This window comes from Puntigrus tetrazona, chromosome 15 (genome assembly GCF_018831695.1).
Source record: "Puntigrus tetrazona isolate hp1 chromosome 15, ASM1883169v1, whole genome shotgun sequence".
NCBI lineage: Eukaryota > Metazoa > Chordata > Actinopteri > Cypriniformes > Cyprinidae > Puntigrus > Puntigrus tetrazona.
The window spans coordinates 12,882,783-12,906,630 of NC_056713.1; the positions used below are offsets into that span (position 1 = coordinate 12,882,783).

At 38.9% G+C, this 23,848-nt stretch overlaps 3 protein-coding genes across 7 annotated transcripts in view; all 3 read left to right on the top strand.

The window, feature by feature from the left end:
• The first annotated feature begins 234 nt into the window (after positions 1-234).
• On the top strand, positions 235-14,199 carry oafa (OAF homolog a (Drosophila)). Its single transcript, XM_043259754.1, has 4 exons — positions 235-942; positions 10,845-10,979; positions 11,246-11,426; positions 12,741-14,199. The coding sequence occupies exons 1-4, from the start codon at positions 712-714 to the stop codon at positions 13,007-13,009; spliced, it is 816 nt and encodes a 271-aa protein (XP_043115689.1). The 5' UTR covers positions 235-711; the 3' UTR covers positions 13,010-14,199.
• A 1,065-nt stretch (positions 14,200-15,264) lies between these two features.
• tlcd5a (TLC domain containing 5a) lies at positions 15,265-19,678 on the top strand. Of its 3 annotated transcripts, none has more exons than XM_043258193.1 (3): positions 15,265-15,525; positions 16,948-17,158; positions 18,372-19,678. In XM_043258193.1, exons 2-3 carry the CDS (start codon positions 16,963-16,965, stop codon positions 18,890-18,892), a joined length of 717 nt encoding a protein of 238 aa, XP_043114128.1. In that variant the 5' UTR covers positions 15,265-15,525; positions 16,948-16,962; the 3' UTR covers positions 18,893-19,678. The 3 variants fall into 3 exon arrangements, with proteins under 3 accessions (XP_043114128.1, XP_043114129.1, XP_043114130.1); XM_043258194.1 differs by having other exon boundaries at positions 15,265-15,509; XM_043258195.1 differs by lacking the exon at positions 15,265-15,525 and adding an exon at positions 16,198-16,861.
• Positions 19,679-20,223: 545 nt separating this feature from the next.
• arhgef12a (Rho guanine nucleotide exchange factor (GEF) 12a) overlaps positions 20,224-23,848 on the top strand; it is a 39,644-nt gene continuing 36,019 nt past the window's right edge. For 2 of the 3 annotated variants that reach the window (XM_043259169.1, XM_043259171.1), the window contains exons 1-2: positions 20,232-20,972; positions 21,471-21,623. In XM_043259169.1, the coding sequence (XP_043115104.1) occupies positions 21,592-21,623 (32 nt within the window). In that variant the 5' untranslated portion in view covers positions 20,232-20,972; positions 21,471-21,591. Of the gene's footprint in view, positions 20,973-21,470; positions 21,624-23,848 lie in introns of all 3 variants that reach the window. The other variant, XM_043259170.1, reaches the window with a different exon arrangement.

A 23,848-nucleotide genomic window follows, 5' to 3' on the forward strand; every position in this document is an offset into this window, starting at 1 on the left:
TTAATTTATGGATTGAACTGTTTTTTTTCCTCCATTTCAGAGTACACAAACATATATTTTCTGCTTTGTTAACGAACAATCAACTACATTTCATGAAAGGTTCACTGGCAGGAATGTAGCCCGTCTGAGGAGTTGTGTGGCAATCAGGCCGTTATTTGAGAGGGCGCTATGCCTTTAAGAGTTTCCGAGCGCTGCCTGTGAAACTTTGGGAGGCCGTTGGACTGCTGCACTTTGGATAATGAAGGAAGTGACGAATCCGCAATACTAGGAGAGAGAGAGAGAGAGAGAGAGAGAGAGAGAGAGAGGGAAAAAAAACTCCAGAAGAGAAAAACAGAAAGTAAGGTTGAAGTCAGCGTGAAGCGCGCTGTAGTGAATGAAGTCGAGTCTGCAGAAGCTCGCGAATCAAAGTTCCCTCAATGAGAGACGCGACACGAGTGCAAACACCAGATTGATCCGTGCGTGACGCGGCTCTCCCAAATGTTTATTTACCAAACGTGAGCAGTCTCTACACCCGTTTCACAGGACTTTATGAATTCTCTCGTGTCTCCAGCTTCCGAGAAACACGGGTGAAGTTGTGAGAGCGGGGCCGCTGTGATGTTTTGCGGGGATCCGTCCGAAGAGTCTCGCGGAATGAGTCCGACCGCGTCGGCGGCTGTTATTCCCGTGGATTCTCCTTCTGAGCTCGCCTTTTGAGTTTTAGGACTGTCTGGAATGTTTGCGAGGCGGATTTCGCCGGGTTTAGTTCGGTTGACTGTTTTGCTTGGGCTGCTCGCGGCGTCTGTAACTCTCGGGTCTGCTTCGGAGCTGAAGGTGAGGGTTCGTCTGGCCGATGGACAGATCGCAGATGAACTTTTGGAGGCGGACAGCGAGAAAGACTCCATCACTGTGGAGTTTAAACAGGGAGACGGGACTCTTATAACTTTCGTGGCCGATTTCAAGCAGGTAAGAAGAATATTGTGGCCAGGAGGAGTGTTTGTCGTGGTTTAATCTGCTTGTCACATGGTATGTTAAAATGCAACAGATGCCTTGACTTTTTTTTCTTTCTTCATTTGTTATTCATAATGGATGAATTACTTGTTGATAGTAAGTCAGTTCATGCATTATTTATTTATTTTTTTTAATTTAAAAGTGATATTAAGATATATACGTCTTTAAAATTATATTAACAATCAAAAGTTGTGATTTAAAAATGAAACATTTGGGGTATTTTTCATTCTTTTTTTTATGCAGTTAAGTTTAATTTAATTGGCTGACACTTACATTCCACGTATCCTCCATGCGATGAAGGTTTTTACGTGCATTTCTAGCTCGACCGCATACATTTCTTTTCATTAAGCAGATAAGTTCTAATGATAAAGCCTCAAATATTGGTGATCAAACTTGTCATTTACTTTTCCTTCCTTATACCAGTATAATCAGTGTACTTGCAATAAATCATGCACATTAGCTCTGAACTTTTGACCTGAGGTCAGATTCTTTCACCGGTGATCATAGCAGCAGGATTAGCAGTGGCACCGTCACTGCCCTCGTCCGCCTCGGTTCAGTCACGTCAGCAGCCCTCTGCCCTCTCGCGTCCCCTGATCCTGCGCAGACGTGGTCAGCGTGGGGGTTTGGATCACATTTGGGAAGGCTTTTTTTCCTTTCCTCTTTTTATCAGTTCCACTGGCAAGCCTGTCTCCATTCTTCTCACATGTGTTTCTCATCTCGAGTTTCCCCTGTATCTCAGGGATTTATGGAAAGTTGAATTAACGATGACTTCCAGCTGGATTTACTGCACGCTGCACTGCAAAGACTTGAACGGGGATTGAGGAAGACAAATACTCATTCATTAGAAATATTACTGAATGAAGTATGGTCTTGCTGGCATCCGCCTAATCAGGTGCTAAGTGAACCCATAGCAGAAGTCTTTTTCTTTGGTTATCTTTTCTACTCATTTCTTTTGCATAAGCGTTCGATGACAGATTTGGCGCAGCGCAGCTCTTAAATTATCTTTCGTCCATCAAAGCTGCCTGTGATTTCTTCACATCAGAAAATAATAGTTTTCTGGAATTTACATTGATGAAATACCAGCCATGTCATATTTTGGACCAGATTCAACCAATATTGTTGTTATTCTCTCTTTTACATGGCATCTTTAAAGGGGTGCATTCAAGAATGGAGAAAGTTTTTTTTTTTTTTTTTCTTCCTTTTCAAGGTTTTAAAAGAGTCTCAGTAGAAATCAGATGAGATCACGTGTATCTAGAGTTAAATATTTCAGAGGTTGTAGCTGTTTTACATTTTCATAATATAAAAAACCAGGCATATCCGAGTAACAGACTAGACTTTTTCCAGGCTGTGTGGAAAACGTGTGGGCTGTTCGAGATTCTTTAACCGTTTGGTCTGCTTTCGGCTCTGTTTCAGAGTGCAGGAATTCCAGTAACCAATCACCATCCAGCGGCGACCGTTTGGTGGAAGAGATGCTATGTGTGATCATGAATCTTTCATCTCTAACTCAAGCTCTTCTCTTAAACTGTTCCGTTGTTTTTCTAGCGGTATTGTGTTACTCAGCGCTCTGCCCATCGGCAGCATAAACAGCGGTGAAGATGAATTCATCTCAGCTCGCATCCACTGCCAACTGAGGAACGGAGCGGTCTGCTTTTATGCTCATCTCCCTGTTGGGATATCTGTGACCTGCTTGGACTCGGTCCAACCCTCCTCTTAGCTTTGAAATGTTATCGGCACGTAACTTTTGGGCTTGCTGGAAACTTCATTATATTAGATCAGCTTTAGGGCGACTGTTGCTTGTGGCAAGGCGTGTTGCGTCGGCTTTGGTGTGACAAACTCATCATAAATTCAGTGGCATTTCGATGTTGTTTCGCTTTTCAAGTTGTCATTTTGTCACTTGTGGGAACTTGTCTGTCTTTTTATGTCCCAGTTGTTCAATCAGCATGCAGTGCGTTTGGACGCTATCCAGGCTGTGATCCTGCCCAGTCTAACCTGTTTTAGAAGGTCCCACTGAGTCATGTGAGATGGATGTGACCTTAACCACACACCGCACAGGCTTGAACAACTTCTCATGAAGCGTTATGACACAAATGGATGTTTTAAAGATTTATGTCAAGATGAATGACAGACCACACCCGATTTGTAGACTTTGCCATTTTACATTACAAGGAACTAACAAAATTGCATGACTAGTGAAGTATAAATATTTCATTTCAAAGTGTTGTATTCAGAGGTGCTCAATTTGCCTTTTTGAAATCACAATTTTTTATTTGCCATCTCGCAAAATAGGCCGCTTGCATGCAAAGTGATGCGCGTTGACTGTGACCAGTTTCAGATAAACACAGGTTTAATTTTCATGGAAGTGTGTCGGCAAGCAGGCCATCTCTGGCAGCCCCTTGGCTACAAGCTGACGTCTTCATTCAAAGCAGAATAAGGCAGATGTTGACCCTTTGAATGAATGCTGCTGAGTAGGAAGAGGCCTCTTTTACCCACAGAGTGTGCGGCACGCACTGTTATGCAAAATGCTTTAAACTGTCCGTGTGAGTTGATCCAGAGCACATTTGCACAGTGAGCAACTGAAATATGCTGATTTTTAATCATACTTTTCTTGAACTTCCGAGCACAGCAGTCCTTTAATTTGTGTGTGTTGCAATTTGGTAAAACTCTTGATTGCAGAGCACAGATTGCTTCAAAAATCCCTGTGTGAACTCAAAATGGACTGTCTTCATGTTTCAAAAATTGTCACAAGCAAATGGCAGTTTGATTGCTCAAGATTGCTTTCATTGTACCTTAGCAGTGGCGTACTTAATAATCGTGGTAGTTTCTTCCTCAGTCACTGGATTTGATGTGTAGATATGAAGGATACACAGATTTACCATTTTTTTCGGTGCCATAAGAATGGAGACCATAAATATTCCTAGTAATTTTGTGTTGTAATTTTTGTTTCTGGGCAGCTGCTTGCCTGTTTACCAAATCTAGAAACTTGGTGAATGCTTTTGGACCCTGAAGGTATATGAAGAGCATTTTACTACTCGTAGTTCAACCACTGTATAGCCGGAGTTAGTTTTCATTGTTAAACATGCTTTATCATTATTAAGGATTAGCCGTTCTCCTTAAAGCCTATCCAACATGGCGTGTCTTAACAGCCACAAAAGAATAAATAACGTCTGATCTGTTTGATTCATCGCTTTATGAATCAAGCCTTGGGTTACATCAGTTCTTGCCGAGTCCAACTTCCCGTTCAAAAGTGTTGTATAACCCAGGGTTATATTTTTGTATTCTTGATGAGGCATATCTTTATAGAAATGAGATGTACTTCCCCTTTTAGATCACAAGAACAGAATGAATCCTCCCTGGTGCGTTAGGGTCTTGTCTTTTCTTCTCCCACGCTCTGACGTCTCCCTCTGGGTCTTGTGCAATACCTTTGGCTTGGTATGTTGTGTTGAAATATTGGCATGTCGGTTGTAAAGAGGCATCAGGTTTAAAATCTTGATTTATTATTCGACACACGAGCCTTTGTGCCAAATCAAGATGTTTTGTTAGTTATGAGATGGATGTGGAAGGAGATAGCAGCCCATAGGAGGTCGCTGCATGATCCCGGCTAGAGCAGATGAGCGTATATCATTGGCTGTGAAGCACAATCAGACAGCTGTGACAGGGTCAAAAACGTCCCTGCCGTCCTGCAAGAGCTCAAGTTAGCCACATGTCAAAGGTCACACGCTGACAGCCCAGTGGAAGCAATGGTCTTCCATTACCATTAGAGCCAAGTACCTCTATTTTTGCCTTGCTGTTTGGTTTTTGGTGTCGTATTCAGAGGAAATCTACTTTAAGATGTTACCAAAACAGAACTGCGTCGGCTTTTATTTAGTGCAGTACATGTTATGGTTTTGTTCTTAGGTGTGTAAGACCTCAAATTCCTCTTGTATTTAAGCACAGCTCAAGCATTTCTCCCACGCTCTGTCTTTTGTCCGAGGTTGCTGTTCATCAGAGCGAAAGGTTAAATGCTGGCATGCACCTGTGCCTTTTCACAAACCTCCTTGGAAAACCAATTAAACATCTCTGCCGTCACAGCAGGAGCTGTAATCCAGTTACGGGAAATTCTAGACAGGAGTGTTTCCTAATTTCTTCTCAAAGAGGAACCACGTTTACAATGAACATTTAGCATACTTGATTTTTCTGGATCATGTCCGCATGCCTTGTTACTTGTTTGTACTAATCTCGAAACTTTCCCCAAGTTACCTTTTAACTGCTCTGGGTGGTTGGTTATTTGTAATTCATCATAACCGTTCTCTTCAAAGCACTCGATCTTTGAAGTCTTGCCAATCTGGAATTTTGTTTCACAAGGGAAATTTAAAAGCATGCAGACCTGTATTCTGGCTCGATTACTTCAGCCTAGCGATATGCCTCAAAGGAATATTTCACCTGAAAATGAAAATTGTCACTCTTTGCTTACCCTCTGTCATTCCAAACCTGCATGACATTCTTTCTGCTGTGGAACATAAAAGAAGATTTTTTTTTTGGTCTATACAGTGAAAGTCAATGGATTCCCAAACAACTTTGGAGTTCATTGACTTTCACTGAGTGGACAAAAAACATGAAGACATCACAGGTGTGCAACACAAGGGTAAGTAAATGACTTTAGCAAAGAACGCCAGAAACATACTTTACTCAGAGCAATGCTTGGCAAACATGCGTTTATACATATTTATGTGGTAGTAAAAAGTGCTCAAGGGGGCTTTATAGTAACCTTCAAATGTCTATGCCATTAAACCAGATGCGTTGTTGCTCAAGTAGCAGCTATAAACATGTCGACAGTTGAATGTGTGCTATTGTATTCACTGAACTGTTGGTCCTCCATGACAATGAGAAAACCGACTGTTGAAAAGAAGAGCATTTATGTTAACACTACATATTACACATTATGAATTACGTTCAGATAGGTTTCAAATACAGTACGACGTGAAATCTTGCATTCACGTACATATGCATTGTTTAGGCCTTAGAGTAACTGTTGTGGGAAATAATGATTTCATTCATCTAATCAAATTCACCCACATATCTGTCTGAATATGGTAATGGAAATATTAATAATGTATGTAGTGTGAAATGCACCAGCTTGTTTTGCACAGCATGTTTTTTTCATTTCTCTTGTGTATCTGTTGTGCAGTACAAAGTTTTTTGATGACAACGTGCAACCACGCATCTTAAGCAATTCCACTTAGATGTTATTCATGCCATTTGTTACAATAGAGAGCAGCACTCGCAAACATAAAACAGACATTTTTAATGTGGCAAAACAAAGAGCATTTAATTGACGTGGTTTATAAAATCATTCATCAGTGTCACTGAATAGTACTGGCAGAATTAACAAAAATACATTCTATCACGTCTTGCATAGTTGCTAGTCTCTGGAGATGAATTGAGGGTATTTTATGTTTAAGAGACACAAACAAACATGAATTGGAAGGCTAGTCTTAAATAAACTACCGCAAATTCAGATCCAAACAACAATCGCTTGGATACAAGTTCCAAAACTTCAACACAAAATAAAGCAGTGATCATTGGGAAGGCTTGAGTCGTCCTACGTGCTCTTGGCTTTAGTTACACTAACAGTCAAAAGTTTGGAATATTTGTTATTGTTATTATTTTAAGATTTTTGAAAGAGATCTCTGAAGCTGCTGATTGATCAAAAGAGATTGTAACGCCATAATGTTACCAAAAATGCTGTTCTTTAGAACATTCTAGTCGTCTGAGAATTCTAAAAAGTATATCGGTTTGAACAAAAAAAACTTGAACAAATATCAAGCAGCAAATAGGGGTTGATCAGTTATCGACCTAGCTGAAATTAAGCATTTTTATGGTTCTCTATAACAGTCATTTTCAAAACTGATTTGCCCATAAAATTATTTAAAAGCATTTAAAGAATGTTTTTGTCAGAGTACTTCTTATTCTTAATTTTGAAGTTAATTTTCATTTTAACACCAGACATATATATCGGTTATCGGTCTCCTTTGATATGTAATATTTGGTGTCGGCATCAGCTCTGAAAATCAGGTATAGGTTGACCCCTAGTTCTCAATACTGGTAATAATAAGAACCAAATCAGCATGGATTTTGGACGTTCTTTGGAACTTCTGAAGACTGAAGTAATAGCTGTGTTTTTGATCAAATAAATGCAGCACTGGAGAGTAAAATATATTATTTTTCTAAAAATAAAAATGTATTAAATTTAATTTACTTATAATGTGTCAAAATATTATAAGGATAAGTAAATTCACTTAAGATATGCCCACCCCACATTCGATGCCAGTGCAAAATATCTTTGGTGCAGCCAACCTTTCATCTATGACTTTATTGTTCTTGATAATGAATCAACATTGTATATCTGACGTGAATTTTATGGCATGAGCACCGTTTGGAAGTGACAGTGAAACCAGTGCCAGGTTTTGTGACGGTGCCGCAATCAGACGTCAGCATAGTCCAAACAAACACGTTGTGATCCTGCAGCAGAAAGCAGGACCAGGAGCAGAAGCTAATGTTTGCTTTGACTTCATAGATTTCATATATTTCTTCAGAACTGTCAAAATACACTTTTCGCCACTAAGATTTATGTTCAGCCTCTAATCTGGGCATTTGGAAGACCTGCTGAAGGTGGGCGAGCGAATGAAAAACTGAGCCCAGGATCAAGCCGACTAAAGTATTTACTCGCTAACCTGGCTTAGACGTGTTCCTGCAGGGAAGAGGGTCAAACGGAGAATTGTAACAAGACCCCGGAGGAAAGCGAAAGAGATACCCGCCACAGATTAGGAAAGAGGAAATTGCCAAGCGGTGAAGATAAAGCTTAGCTGTAAAGAGAAATCAATGATTGAGCTACTGATACCGGGGTCGGCTTGCGTCAGCAGTTGTGAGCGGTCTACCTGCGCAGTGTCAGTTTGCTGGGTTTCTCCCTGTTGTCATCGAGGTGTTTGCAGAGCAGTGACGCTAACACTTCCCTGTAATTAAACTGAGGCCCTAGAGCAGTTCCCCCACCAACGCCCCCTTCTCAAACCTAACCGCCTGTCTGCCGGCTGGGAGGTCCTTCTAGTGCCGGAGCTTAAAATAACAACAGCCTGCTCACTCCCCCCCTCTTGTGTTTGCTGATTGTTCTGTCACCCATGAGGTAATTCCAGCAGGTCTGCCTCCTCCGTCAGTCTAATTACCTTCCTGCTGCTTCCTCCTCGGAAGACCTTCCATGCAGAACGGTTCTTCATTAGCACTGTAGTTTAGAGTAACGTTTATTAAGTTAGGATCATTTCATGGACGGAGATTGGGGTCCTGCGTACGTGCTATGTCTGTATGTTGTAGTTTTTATCGGGAACACAAATGCTCGTAGGTAGTGTTTGAACCACCGGCTGATACTTTTCCAAAGAAGTATAATTTTGCGATCAAGATCTGAAAGAGGACAAGATAAAGGAGCTTTAGCATTGTAAAAAGTACACTACTTTTCAAGGGATTGAAGTCTTTTACAGTAAAAATGAATGTTTCCTATATATATATATATATATATATATAATATACCGCCATGTTGCTCAGAGATGCAAAACAGCAATGTGGGTATGTTTTGAATTTTATTTATGTCTAAAAGTCTCTTAAAATTAACTACTTCTTTATTGAACTGTTTTAAATAAACCAAAAAGTCATATTATATTTGTAATAACAAACAGTGACTCTTTGTGTGATATTAACTATATGAAATTATATAAATATATAATTTTCTGTCCCCATATCTTTAATTTTGTTATCATTCTGAATGCATTTTAATAGAATTATGCAGTGAAAAAACTATCTAAATGCGCATGCTGTATTTTGAATGTTTTTTGCTAAATACTCAATGTCAATCATTAAAACAAAATTATGATATTATCGCAGACCCCTAGTCAGGAATAGAAAATTAGCTTAAATTTGTTGAACAAATTAATGGAAATGATGTTGATTATTTGTGTGCGTGTTTGGTCTTTTAACTAAATACACACAACTAAAATTGTAAAAGAAATGCAAATAGTTAATTGCATTAAAAATGACACTTATTACATTTAACTACTTTTTGTAAACTATTGAGCTGGAAAGGTTTTTTTTCAGGATTCTTTTGAGTGTCACATTTGATCAGTAAAATGCATTTATCCTTGCTGAATAAAAGCATCGTTTCTTTCAAACTTTTTTTTAATATTAGCCATCCACAGAGAAGCAAGTAATTAGTTTTAAAAAATGTAGTAACATTTGCGCAAGAAGAACAGACACGTTTCATTTACACTGGATAGCGATCGCAGTTTGTCTGAGGAACTGGATTTACACCCTCAGGCAAACGTAACAAACAAGATCATTGTCATTCGAATAGAATGCGAGAGGAGGTGAATGATTCTTGGCTGTCTGTCTGTCCGTTTGCCACGAGCTCGGTCAGACTCCTGCTCCTTGAGTTTGGGGGTTGACCAACTCTGGAAACCAGATGGAAGATTCTAGAAAGTGGGTGAGAGGAGAGCTCCAGAGCAAACAAAGACAGCTTGGGCTTGTTTATTTGGATTGTCTGAGAAAACCTCCTACTTTGCGAGCGAAACCCTGAAAGCTTGCTCCCTTCTGTCGGCTCGGGGCTCAAGACCTTGCTGTGAAAAACAAGAGGAGGAGGGAGTGAGGAGAATGTGTGTGTCTTCTGCTGGCAGAGTCGTGGGGATGCCAGAGCAAGAGAAACTGATGAATGGGTAGACAGGTCCGCGGCCTTGCTTTCCTCTCCGGGGTTTCCCATAATGCCTTTACATGGAAGTCTTTATAAGCACAGGGACGCTGCCAGATATCTGGTCTGGTTGCTAACAGCAACTTAATGATGTGCTAAAATATACAGTGTCTCTCTGTTGTTCTGGGCTGGAATGCTATAAAATCTTCCAATGAGGGTCTGACTGTAAACTTGAAGGTCGACGGCTAAAAGCGAAAATTTAGGAGACCGAATAAATCAAGTTGATTTGTGTTCGTCGTTTTCAAGAATTCAAAATCAGTCAAGATTTAATTATATATTAGAATATATAATTACATATTAAAAATGACTTGTGCGCTAAGTGCAGATAGCCTTCCTTGTTGGCAGAGGCTGTTTACACTAAGTCCACCACCAGCGTGTGATGTGAGCTAGTCCAATGAAGCAAATGGTAAAGCGTATGCTGCTTTTTACGGGATCAACCAGGGTTCGGATCCGCGTTTTGGCGAGCTTTTTCACCCTTTTCAAATTTTATATCACATCACACGACATCAGAAGAGCTTTTTTTTTTTTTTTTTTTTTTTTTTTAACTAAAATTCAGGAAATAATCAAAAGGTTGCAAATAAATTAACTGGTGAGGTGCAGATAATTGCCACTGTTTGCAGTAAGTAGTATAAATAGCAGATCTATAGCTATTTGCATTGTTTAAATAGCATCTGTCGCTAAAAAAATATGCTATTTTGACTTGGCATAAATAGTCCGCCACTGCAAACAGCCGCTGCCTTAAAATGAACGAGTTTCCACAAAACTTTAAACGGCAAAAACAAAAAAAAAACACATATTAGAACAATTTCTGAAGACTTACAAAAAAGTAGCTCGCAAATGTTAGTACTGTTTTACCAGCATTTTCTTTTTAAATATTTTTGGCATTTTTTTTAATTTTTATGATAGGACGGTTAAGTGGGTAGAGAAAGAAATAACGGGATCAGAAAAGGCTGAAACACTACAGCGCTGTATTGGTGCCAATTGAATAAGCAGCTTATTTCAAAACCATAAAAGAAAGTGTAGTACTTCAATTCGATTTGACTGCAAGCGCAAGGAGTGGTAGGTTTTAAAAGATGACTCGATGTTTTCTTCTCAGGATGTGAAGATCTTCCGGGCGCTGATCCTGGGAGAGCTGGAGAGAGGGCAGAGCCAGTACCAGGCGCTCTGCTTCATCACACGGCTCAGCCACAATGAGATCATCCCCAGCGAGTCCATGGCCAGACTCCGACAGGTCAGTCCGTCGCTCCCAGGCTTCCTCGGAGGCTGATGAAAAACAAGCAGAGCTGAGCTCACGGGTTAACTGTGTTGCGTAGGAGTGTGACGTTTTAAACGGGAGATCTTGGAGGAACGGGGCTGTAAAAGGCCTTTGATGAGTAGCTCCCGGGAGGGCGGCCAAGGTCTTAGATGTGTGAATATGAATGAAAGGTGTGAGAAAACACTGGAAACGTCAAGCTTTAAAGAGCGATGGGGCTAATGCAAAATCTTTCTGAATTACAGAAAAATCCCCAGGCCATCCGCACAGCAGAAGAGAAGAGGAGCACGGAAGTGCTGGGCATGAACGTAGCAGTCAATTTGACACGGACGTGGCAGCTGAGCGCCCACATCCACAACATGTGCAGCGTCGCCCGTGAAGCAGTGTACACGCGCGAGGCTGATGTCAGACACTGGCTGGACAGAGGCAAGCATGCTTAATTACACCCTGCCAAACCCAGCACGCTTAAATATATCACTTCACTTATTAACCCTCCGTAGCCTGATGCTTCAAATCATCCTTTAGGCAAAATATGTAAAAGGTCAATTATTTTTCACTTTAAAAATGCACACCGTAAACGATGTATCATTCGACACATCGGGCTTTAATGGTACCCACAAAAAATATTTTTTTATTATTAAAATAATAGGCCTGGAGACATTGATTAAACTCTGCATTTTTGTTCCGCAAGTTAATAAATGAATATATTGTAAATATATAATGCATTGAAAATTGATTTATTCACATTTCTATGTAAATTAGTTAGCAGGACTTGTTCAGTTCTCTCGTTTGACTTGTTGACTATTAGCATGCCTATTATTGACATGTTGGCTGTTTATTAGTACTTATAAAGCTCATATTCTGCATGGCCATACGCTACATTCCTAATCCTACCCAGTACCTAAAAGTAAAAACTACCTTATTAATGATTAATAAACAGCAAATTAGGAGTTTGAGGCAAAAGTTGTAACTTTGCTACTTGTTTATGGCGTAAAATGGACCTTAAAATAAAGTGTGACCAGCATTTTTTTAATACAAAAATTATGTTTGTTATATAAGTTTTTATACCAAACATTTTTATAATTAAAGAGCAGAAAATATAACCATTTAATATAAAATATATAACAAATATATAAATTATATTAATAAGAATAATAATATGAAGAATATTTTCTATAAAGAAAAGTGATGTGATTTTTTTTTTTTTTTTTTTTTTTTTTTTTTTGTAAAGCAGTCTTTAAATATTTTATATGAAAAATAAATATAACCTATGTTTCTCTCTATTAATATCATCATAATTTTGGAAGAAAAAGCTGTAGAATTTTGAATATGTTAATGTAAAAACTTAATATCAAAAATAAATTATGACGAATAAAATAAATTATGGCATTACAAATATATCGTAGAAAATAATGTGATTTAATATTAATAATTATTAATAACTAACTCATTTGCAAAATATTTAAATTTTAAAAAAAATTAATTGGGTTAAATTATAATATTAAACAACAATAAATAATACTTTTCTTTACTTGAATTTTCATGTTTAACTATAATTATAGACATTTAAAAACAATAAAAAACTGCTTTATCCAACTCTTTTCCACACATAGTGAGACCCAGTACAGATGCATTACTGTTTTAATTGGAACACGTCTGCATTTGTAACCCCTCACTGACCTACATAGCTGGAAGCTCGATGATGGTTAACTATAATAAACCATTTTTCCGATTCTTCAGGCGTGGAGGGCTCCATGTTCGAGCCTCAAGCCGCGGAGGTGGCAGGCCTGCAGCGCTGCGGGACAGTGAAGGACCTGTGGCAGCCTTGCTCCTGCAGCTATAACCTCAGACTGGAATGGTACCCCTGCCTGCTGAAATACTGCCGCAACAGAGACGTCTCCGGCAAGGGCAGCCCGTATAAATGCGGCATCAAGAGCTGCAGCAAAGGCTACCAGTTTACTTACTACGTGCCCCACAAACAGCTGTGCCTATGGGAGGAAGAGACCTAGAACCACATACGCTTCTGCAAAAAACATATTTAATGTGACCTTGGCCACCTCCAAGCCTTCAGACTCGTGCCTTCTGCGCGGAGCAGAGATGGTGCTGGGCGGAGCGGGATTTGAGCGGTTTGCCACGTTTTAGAGCTGGTCGGTAGTCTTCAAGCTCTTTACCAGCACTGTGGGATGGAACTGAGACCCAAACGAGTCTGGGATGAGCAACCTGTGAATTAGTACGTATATAGCTGGATCTCGTCTTTTTTTTTCAGAAACTGGTATTATTTATTTTGCTGTGGGATACGACTGAAGACACGTTTAGAGCGCGGCGCACACGTTTAGAAAAAATGTCTTTTGGTAGTTTGCTATTTTTGACTGTTAGCTACAAAACACTGTGGTATAAATGTACGCATGCTTTGATTAATATTGGAACACTCAGAAAACACTATCGAGTCATTGTCTCACCTCAAGTCTTAATGCTGGGATTTTCATTTTCATCGTCTTGCCTTAACTCCGTTGCACAACAGCAGAAACTTAAGGACCAGTTGGATCGATGCAGTATGGACTCTGGTTAGCTGGGAACAGGCCACACTTCAAAAGTGACTCGAGGAAACCAAAGTAAGTGTAGGCTCTGAGGGACAGAAAGCGTGCCGATGAAATCCTGTCGCTGCTGTGTGTCCAACACTGCCATCTTCTGGCTGCGCTGCGTTACTGTCGCTCAGGCTCCTCCTTTCAGCGTGATCTCAGAACATCAGCAGAGCCCTGAAACCATCGCTAATACGCTGGATTCATTTAACAGGACCAAATCCACAGACCGAGCTCTGTCGTGAAGAAGAGACTCTGTATTGTCGTTTCACACTTCACCACGTTCACCTCTAACCCGCGTCTGGCCTCTCTTACCACGTGAATGTTCGCTTTTTAATACGCCACAGGTGACTCGGTCGCCGTTCATGGTACTAAAATGTTTATGCTGATTTATTTAATTTTGTTTCAAAGAGTTTAAGTGTTTTTTTTTTTTTTTTTGGAGATTACACCTCCCCAAACAACAGCCATTGTCTGGGATACAAGTGCCTTGGTGATTTCAGTGTTTACTGATTGTTTTTAAGGATAAAGCTGGTATGAATAAAGTATCGAAACTATTTTCCTATGAAAATGAATATGAGCATAATATGAAGTAATTTTAAATAAAAAGCTCCTTCAGCAAAGTGCCTTTATAACCCGTGTCTTTTTTTTTTAACGGTTAGGGAAACAAAGTTGTGTTTGAATGTGTTTGCATGTTTAATATTTTGTAAATACTTGAAGTATTATATGTGACCCTGGATTACAAAACCTTAAGTCTGCATATAGAAATAGCCAAAAATACATTGCATGGGTCTTTTATTTATTTATTTATTTATTTTTTGTTTTGGCAAAAAATCATTAGGATATTAAGTACAGATATTTTGTACATTTCTTACCCTAAATTAACTTAATTTTTAATTAGTAATAGGCCTATGCATTACATACATTAAGATTTATTTGCACCCTCATATTACAGATTTTCAAACGGTTGTTGCCTCGGCCAAATATGGTCTTATCTGAAAAGTTGACATGTCCATGGTCACATGTGTTTTAAAATATTACTTTTATAACTGTTCATAGCCTGCATCACAACTGTTTTATATATAATTTATATATAAAATTTATATATTAATAGGAAGTTTGTTGTCACCGTATCAGAAAGGATCATGTGACACTAAAGACTGGAGTAATGATGCAGAAAATTCAGCTGTGATATATCAGGAATAAATTACATTGCAAACTATATTAAAATAAAAAAACAATGTTTAAAATGTTTAATATTTCACATTACTGTTTTGCTGGTTTTTTATTTTTATATATATATATATATATATATATATATATATATATATATATATATATATATATATATATATATATATATATATATATATATTATATATATATTTTTTTATATATATATATATATATATATTTTTATTTATGATTTTCTCTATGCACTTGTTCATTTATTTAAGCTGTTATTTAAAATCTATTATAAAATATATTTTTTATTCTAGCCACGCATTTCAAGTTCAAAGTAGTCGTAAAACTTTAAATGGCAGAAACACCGTCCGAATCAAATCGCATGAATGTTTAAAGTGTATCTATGACCATACCTACCAAGCGCGCGCCGGCGGTAACTATGGTTACCTTGTGGCTTGTCGTGAAGGCGGCGGTCCGTACCGGCAGAGGTCGCTGTGCCGTAAGGATGCGTCTTCCTCTTTGTTGTCATCCTCGCTGTCGTCCAGCCGCTGAGGGGCCGAGGGGCTGAAATGTGGCTTTTGTTTGTGTGGTGATTCGCGTACCATCTCCAAGACGATGCCGGAGCCGATCACTGAGATCTCTCGAGGCCTCGTGTCCGTGGTGCTGAAGCGGGAGGCGCGGAGGAAGAAGACGGCGTTCATGCTGAGCCTGAAGAACACTTCGGCCTGTCGGTGAACATGCTATTGAGGTGACTATTTGAAGAGGTATATAGCCTTACTTTTTCCCTTTTTTTAAACCCCTTATTTAGTTTCGCGGCTACACGTTGAACCTGCTCGTCTTAATTAAATGAAGGGCGGTAATTAATTTAACCTCAGCCAGCCCACAGTTCAGAAGATTAGCTTAAGTCTAGATCTAGCAGTGGCTGTTGCACGATGAAATGAGGATCACTGAGAAAGATAAGCTATATATTATTACATTTTTAAAAAATCGTTTAAATTGTGAATTAATTTTATTTTATTTTTACATCAGAAAAATGCCTTTTTTACTCTGGCAACAGAAGTGATGGGATTCCTAAATTATTATATTAACGACGCTTTTAGTCATATTTTTTAATGAATACTTTTGGAAATACAAATGTCTAATTTTGATTTTAATAGTCATTTTGTATTGCAATAAAACAAATATAAGAAAACAAAAATTCTGAAATAGTAGAATTAATTGAAAGCAGTTGTATAAATACAGTTTGTTAGTTCAAGAGCTGGACACTGTTTTAAATTACTTTATTTTTGTTTAAAAATATTTAATTTAATTTTATGTATAATTTATTTTTAATTCAATCTGTTATTAAATATATATATATATATATATATATATATATATATATATATATATATATATATACGGATTCTCAAATGTATCCTGATGTGTATATTTGATAAAATAACCTAATATTTACATAGTTCAGCTTCTCACATTCATGGTTTGGATAACATTTGGGTAAAGAGCTGTGGATAAGATTGATGCGGTAACGTTTGAGCATTTATTCCTGAATTATTTTTTATCGAACCTGTTATGAATAAGACTTAGAACCCTTTATCAGTTCCCAACTGTACATATAGACTATATCTGTATTATTTACCTAGTTCAACTGCTTTACTTCCATAGATCGGACAACATTAGGAAAAAGAGCTGTGGATAAGGTTGCCGAGGTAACTTTATTTAATCAATTATTTCTTATTAAGCCTACAATAAATAAGAAAGCTTTCTCAGTTCTCAAACTTGCATGCAGACGATATCAGTGTCTGGCTCCATACTTTATAATAAAGTAGCGTAGTACCGATTGGTTCAACATCAGCTGCTTTACATGTGATGTTTGTACAACATTAGGATAAAGAGCTGTGGATAAGGTCGCCACAGTAACTTTTGGTCTACTTTTGACACACCCAGATGCGAGCCAGACTCTTGTATTTCTCAACCGTTCATGTGAAATCCACTGCTAGCCCTTCAGACATACTCAAATGGTTTTAGCGCTTATTCCACATCAGAATCGAAGGAAAAGTGTCGTTTTGATACAGTCGCTCAAGCGGTGCGGTCCTTCACGTAAGTACTCTGAAGAATGCGTGCGTGCGTGCAGTCTAACGTGGTAAAGTGTTTCATGAATGTGACGGCTCATTGTCTTTGATTAGGTTCACAGACTAAAGATGTCACCGTTGGTGCTGGGAGTCGGAGCGTGCTTAGCTGGCTGGATTGCTCTTTATGCTTTGCTGTGCTACACAAACGGCTCTTGTGGCTATGAGTGGAACTGTCGGCTAGTTACGCTATTCCATGGCATCCTTGCAGTCTGTATAACTGCCTACATTGGATACGTAGATGGACCGTGGCCTTTCACCTACCCAGGCAAGACTTACTACATGTTAATATATATATATATATATATATATATATATATATATCAGGGTGAATGATATATGCAGGCTATTTAATGCAGCTCAGAGGTGGCATAAATGTATTTACGCTGCAATTGTATCTGCATACATTATGCTGATTAATGTTTAAATACAAAATGTGGAACGTTAAAACATAAAACTGCCGGTAGGTGGTGGCAAGTCACTTGCTGTGTCCAAAATCGCATCTGAAATTGAATAACTTTGAATTTTGAGGCCATTTAATGATAACTTTACGAGTCTCAGTGGAATCTGTAAGTTCATACTCTTAGATAGTTATGAATTTGTTAGATAGTTATGAATTTGGACTAGTACTTTCAAACGATTAATTGCGATTAATCGCATACAAAATGTTTTTGTTTGCACAATATGTATTTACACGTTTATACTTGCATTCGTACAATTTATATTATAAATAAATGTGTAATAAACGCAGCAGATTCGTCTGAAATATATACATAATAAATATATACCGCATACACATACATCATGAAAACGAAAACTTATTTTGAATGCGATTAAATCATTGAACGGCACTAATTTGGACGTACTATTGGACGTATTCGGATGCAGGAATTATCTAACGACTGAGTTATTTGCTCGACCTCAAATCCATGTATTCATTCAGGTGTCTGATTTATTAAGAAATAAATCAAGTGGCAAAGCGAATGTTTTTGAACGTGTCTGAAGTATTCGCTCAACCGATTTGTTCTAAATGCAGATTCAGACAGCATCCAAATTCCAGTGTTTGTTTCTTAGAGGATTGTTTAAAAGTGGAACCAAAACGAGACAATATCATGTTCATAAATGTAATGTAAAAATGTTACAAAAATATTAATTATGCGCAACATCTTGTTCATTGCTCGGTTGTGTAAAATCAATATCACATTTGCGGTCATGTCGATCTGTGCGTCATCCAAAGGACTTTTGTGAAAACTGCATAAAGTACTTCTTCTACATTTTTGAATTCCTGTTACCAGACAGTGAGATCAAGCCCAAGGCATTATGGGTGATCATGCTTTCCTACCTTTCTTCTTTTTTTATAATCGTTTTATATTCAGTTTCTGCTACATAGACAACCAAATTGATAAAAAAAAAGCCCTATTTTATCGCAGGCATATCACAAACCCCTAACAAATAACTGATTTGCTATATATCATTTGCAGGTACAAAGAACACCCCTCTGCAGATCACCGCTTTGGTGGTCAGTCTGGGCTACTTTATATTCGACATGGCCTGGTGCGTGTACTTCCGCACAGAGGGCCTGGTGATGCTCGCCCACCACACCATGAGCATCCTGGGTATTCTGCTCACCCTGTGGCTGGAGGAGTCGGGCATCGAGTCCTGCGCCGTGCTGTTCGGCAGCGAGATTACAAACCCCCTCCTGCAGACGCGCTGGTTTTTGAAACACTCCGGCCGCTACGACGGCTTCCTCGGGGACGCGGTGGACGCTCTGTTCGTGCTGTTGTTTGTGTGCATGCGCATCTTCGTCGGCGGCGCCATGCTGTACTGCGAGCTGATCTCTCCGAGACCCAAGTTCATCATCAAATGTGGCGGCGTGGCCATGTACGCGCTGTCCTGGGTGTTCATGGTCGACATCGGCCGCTTCGCGTACCGCAAATACCAGCGCTGGACGAACGGCCACAGGGCGGCGGAGGTCAATGGGCGGGATGCGAAGAGAGACTGAAAGATCTCTCAGATCAGCGTTCGGCCTCTTGTTTCTAACACTGGAGAGAAGGGGGAGAATCAGAACAAGTGTGCCAGCTAATAAAGCTCTGCAGCTAATAGATGTTTACATATTTTTTAAAAGGATATCAGCCATTAAAGTTTATTTCTGGTTGGTAATATACACATTAACTCTAAATTCTTACAATCAAATCTAATTTGTTATATTTGTACTCATATAGAACGACGTGTTTAAGTACTGGAAATATTTGATATTTTTGTAATTAGGAACACTACTTGTTATAAATTTTAATTAGCGATGTTGCTTTTACTTTTTCTTTTTTTTCCCCCATTAAACTTTTAGTACGTGCAATATTCAGAAATGATCACGAAACGCTACTAAATGTTTCTGGAAGATTACCGAATGATTTGTGTGCGATTAACGACTCGTCTTAGAAGTGTAACCTATTTTTAAATCGTGAGGCTGAGTGTTGTCTTACAGGCTGTTTTCATCTGTTACGGTGATTTGACCACACCGGATGATAAATCGGCAAACGTCGTCACCGTCATTACAATAATGCATTTTTAGGGTGTTGTAATGTTGCAGTCGATCAACGAAAAATGTATTAAAGTTTATTCAATGACATCCTGATTTGAAAGAACCTCTTCTGATTAATGCGATCCAATTCTGAATCACAAATCATTAAGATAATGGGGTTTAATAACGGAAATTGAGGTCTTTGTGGTTTAACTGTTTGTTTAAAAAAAAAAACAAGTGTTATTAAAGGTTACAGTTGGTGTTTTGTAAGTGATTTGGCATACTCTTTTTTTTTATTATGTATATTAAAAAAGACAAGCGGTTTCATTTTAAAATATTTCTATTTATTGTAAAGGTGTTTATTCGGGTTTAAATTCGTGACACGATTATTTTTCTTGCAAGCGAGTACACATATGTGCATCTTAGAGGGTTTATTATAAGTATTATTACTACTATATAATGTAAAAGGGCCGACATTAACCTGTTGCAGTTTTGTGAACGTCCACCATGCGGCAAACTAACATAATACTTGAACGGGTTTTCAACTTTTTTTTTTTAACCAGCGCCTGCCTCGCATTTTCCTGCGGATTCATTGAACTCTCTAACCAGCTGACTGTAACTCTAAAAAACCATCGACTGTTGCTTTAAAGAACTTAATGGGACGGAAAAAAGGCGAAAAGTAAACGCCTTGTCCGAATCACTATGGACGCACAAATGTTCCATTCAAAACAAGTGCGTTTAACTGTAAAATACTAAGAAGCATACTCAAAGTGCCTGAACCCTATCGCGCTCTTTTTCTAACTTATTTTTTCCCTCCCTGGACGCGTTTCCACAGTGCATCTTCGCGAATAAATAAACTCCGAATAACCGTCTTCACTCCGAACCGTAACCAAACCAAATTCCAGTGAGCCCTTCTACCTAGACTGCATTTTTCGTGCGCTCGTTGAGTGAGTTCAGCAGAGCGGGCTGGCGTGAACCGGGTTGTATCGGAAATGCCGTCCGTGCAGGCGGCACGCTAGCTTTTGAGACGCGGCACATCTCAACTTTCCCCAGCCCGATGGACCGGAACCTACAACCTCCAAACTGATTTGACCGCGGACCCTCGCCTCCACGCGAGCTCGGCATCGTACGAAAAAAAAAACGCCCCGGGTGGGGAGCTACGCGAACTTTGTCGACCGGTTTTGTTTATTTTGATGCTGAAGCGATTCCGTCGCCGCTCCATGGAAACTCTCCGCGCGGTGACACGTGTATGAGCGCGTGCGGGTTTTCCCCCTGTCTGGGTGACCGCGGGATCGGTTCGGATACGCGCGGTTGTTTATTGCTGTTGTTGGGAAAATATCGCGTCCCGTTTTTTGGGGTGGACGTTGTTGGGCTGCTGTTAGCTTTAGCATAGCAAGGCCTCGTCTGCAGTCCGGGTTTGCGGTATCGCTGCTGTGCTGGCTGTGGACGTACGCACGCATTCGAGCTCTGGGAAGCTCAAAAGTGTCTTAATTGTCAAAGGAGAGCAACTTCGAGCAGTGGGGAGCGTTTCGTCTTCACCTGGGAGCTGCTGCTGAACATGAAGGTACATTTACAGCCGCCCGATAACGGAAAGTCTCAAATTGAGAGTTATTTTAGTTTAATTATTGACCGATCTGTACAAGCCTGCTGACTTGTTACTATACTGTTGAAACCACATGTAACCTATAACCACGTTTTGTTTGCATGAAACAGAAGTAGTTTTGTTGATTGTTGCAAAAGTGGAGCGTTATTTTGTTAATGTTATTGTTATTTACCGTAGGATGATTATTTGGAAACTCAAATGTTGCTTGGGTTACTTCGAGATACTTGCAGATTGGTTTAAAACAAACAAACAACGTTTTGCTTGAAAAAATGTTGAAGCATAAGTACTTTAGAGCTTTACTCTCTATTTTACTTCAGTGCATATATATTGGCTGATGTGTATAGTCATCTGTTCGTGCGTTTTTGGGCATGTTTATGATTGAGTGAAATCATTGAGATTGATTGTTTTGGGCCAACTTTGAATTATGAAATTAATGTTGTTGTTTTTTTTGCAAATTAGTGAACCTCCTGGTCAGTACAACAGAATACGGATGCAACAGCCTCAGAAACTGATGTCTCTCCTGATGCATCTGAAAATGACTAAAGGATATAGGACGAATAAAAGCTAAAAACAAAGCCCAATGAGCGACACACGGTCACCAGTCACTGACAGGTATGTATGAATTACGTTCATGTTATGTGGACAAACTCGCTTCTGGTATGATCCATATACTCAAGCAGACATCTCAGCCTGCATCTATGTGAACTCTGAATAGTGAATTGTATTGGACAGCATCGAGCTTGCATTGGTTTGGTTGTGTGATATTGTGTGTCTGGTGTAGGTTTATTGTCATAAAGCCCGGTTGCGCTTTGCTTCCAGTTTTAAGGGCTCTGTCTCCATTGGCCAGAATTTGAACACACTCAGGTGTGTTTCCGTAGGTTTGTACTTTGCAGGTGTGTTGTATAAATGCGTTCACAGACATGCAGCGTGATCGGTCACGTTGGCCTTGTTAAAAAGGTAATTTTAACAAGTGCAATTTAGCTATTATGAGCAACTTTCATGGTGCCTATAGCCAATTTACTGTGTCAACATTTCGGCTTTGACGGTTTCTGTGCCATTGTGGGAGGGTTTGTTTTGAATATCAGCATATGCAGTAGTTCATCTGGGTTTTTTGCCTACTGTTATTATATCAACTGATATAATGCTTTTTGCATACTATATAGTAGAGAATTACTCATACCGTTGGAGTACCTGTTTTGTTTGAGCGTTATTTATACTAATTATATAGTCATTTTTGCTTTTCTCAGTTTAGTTAGTTTTAATGCTTCTATTAAGCTTTAATTTATTTTTATTTCCGATTTAGCAGTTTTAATACTTCAGCTTTAACTTATCTATTTTCATTTAGTTCTCAAGGCAATGCTTTTAATTAGTACTTTTGTTTGTATAAAGACAATTGTTTTTAGAGCTACCTTTCATTATTGATTTTTTTTTTTTTGTTTGTTTTTTGTTTTTTGTTGCTTGATTTTCTTGTTTTCTTGAATTCTGCATCAACCGGTATCATGCTTACGTTTGATTGTGTTTTGTATAATCCTGTCAAGTTGTATACAGGGTATTATGCATTTCTCACATAAATGTGATCCGAACCGTCTCACTTCAAATGCTAAATGGCCACATAATAAGCCTAAAACATTTGCAGATAGCGACAACAGTGTTGATCGTTTTATATAGACAAGTGGTTTAGAAGAAAACAATTGTAATGATGTGTTTTATTGTATTGTGCCGACTCATAACATGGCGTGTTACATGGTTATTGCTTTTTAGTCCAGAACGCAAATCAAGTAAGAATTCATGTCTACTTCCATCGTTCAGCCATTTGCTATTGATCATACCCAGACTTTTTCATAACAAGTGATTAGTGGAAACTAAGCCATGGGAAAGTTCAATAAATGTATCAATAAGCACTATTTGCTCGTCCCTCGCATACTTCTCATTCACGATGGCTGAAAAACCTCAGCCGGAGAGTGTTTTCTAATGGTAAGCTCTCACAGGTCTTTGCCACTGACGTCACTGGGGAACAGCAGACTGGTTGTCTGTCTGGTCATCTCCGTGATGACAGATCTGCTTTCAGTGCCGCAGGGATCCAAACGCAAGCATCGGAAGAGAACTCTGAGGGAGAGACTCGCTTGTTGATTTACCTTTCGTTCCATCTAGTAGAGAAGCAGTAACAGGATTTGACCGGTGTTGGCCACCCAGGCCTAGTTAAAGATGATTGGTATTCATCTGTTATCACCGCAGGTGATGCATTGTACTGCACAGTGTTTGTGGCTAATGCACCCTTTGTTACCTTCAGCCATGTGGCGTTCTGTTTTAATCCTCAGGTTATGCCAGTTCAAAGTCATTTGTTGCTTCTTTGTGTCTAGACCTCATTTGCTTTCACCCCTACACTGAAGAATGGCGTGTAAGACATAACAGGATATCCTGAAAGCAGATTGGTTAACAGCTTTTAATTCTGTGAGCAGATTGTTTTACCTAGACATTGTTTCCTGTATAGCATTTAGTACTGAAGCAATAGTTTTAGGGGTAAAGCATTTCATATTACAGCTTCACAGCACATTGAAGGTAGGCACTCCTTTAATTTACATCCCTGGGATTTTTTTTTTTCATTAGAATTTGTTAAACTTGAATAGCAATTTCTTTATGTTAAAATAGATTTACAAATTGATGATAGTTATATAACTTCTTATACTTTTTTTAAAGGCCAAAAAAAGAAAAAGAAAACTATTATTATTATTATTATTTCACAGTCTTGCTTATGAAACCTTTCCCCACCATAATTATTAAGAATTAAATATTGTTGATACTCGTATATGTTCTTCTTTTTCACACTCGGGGGAATT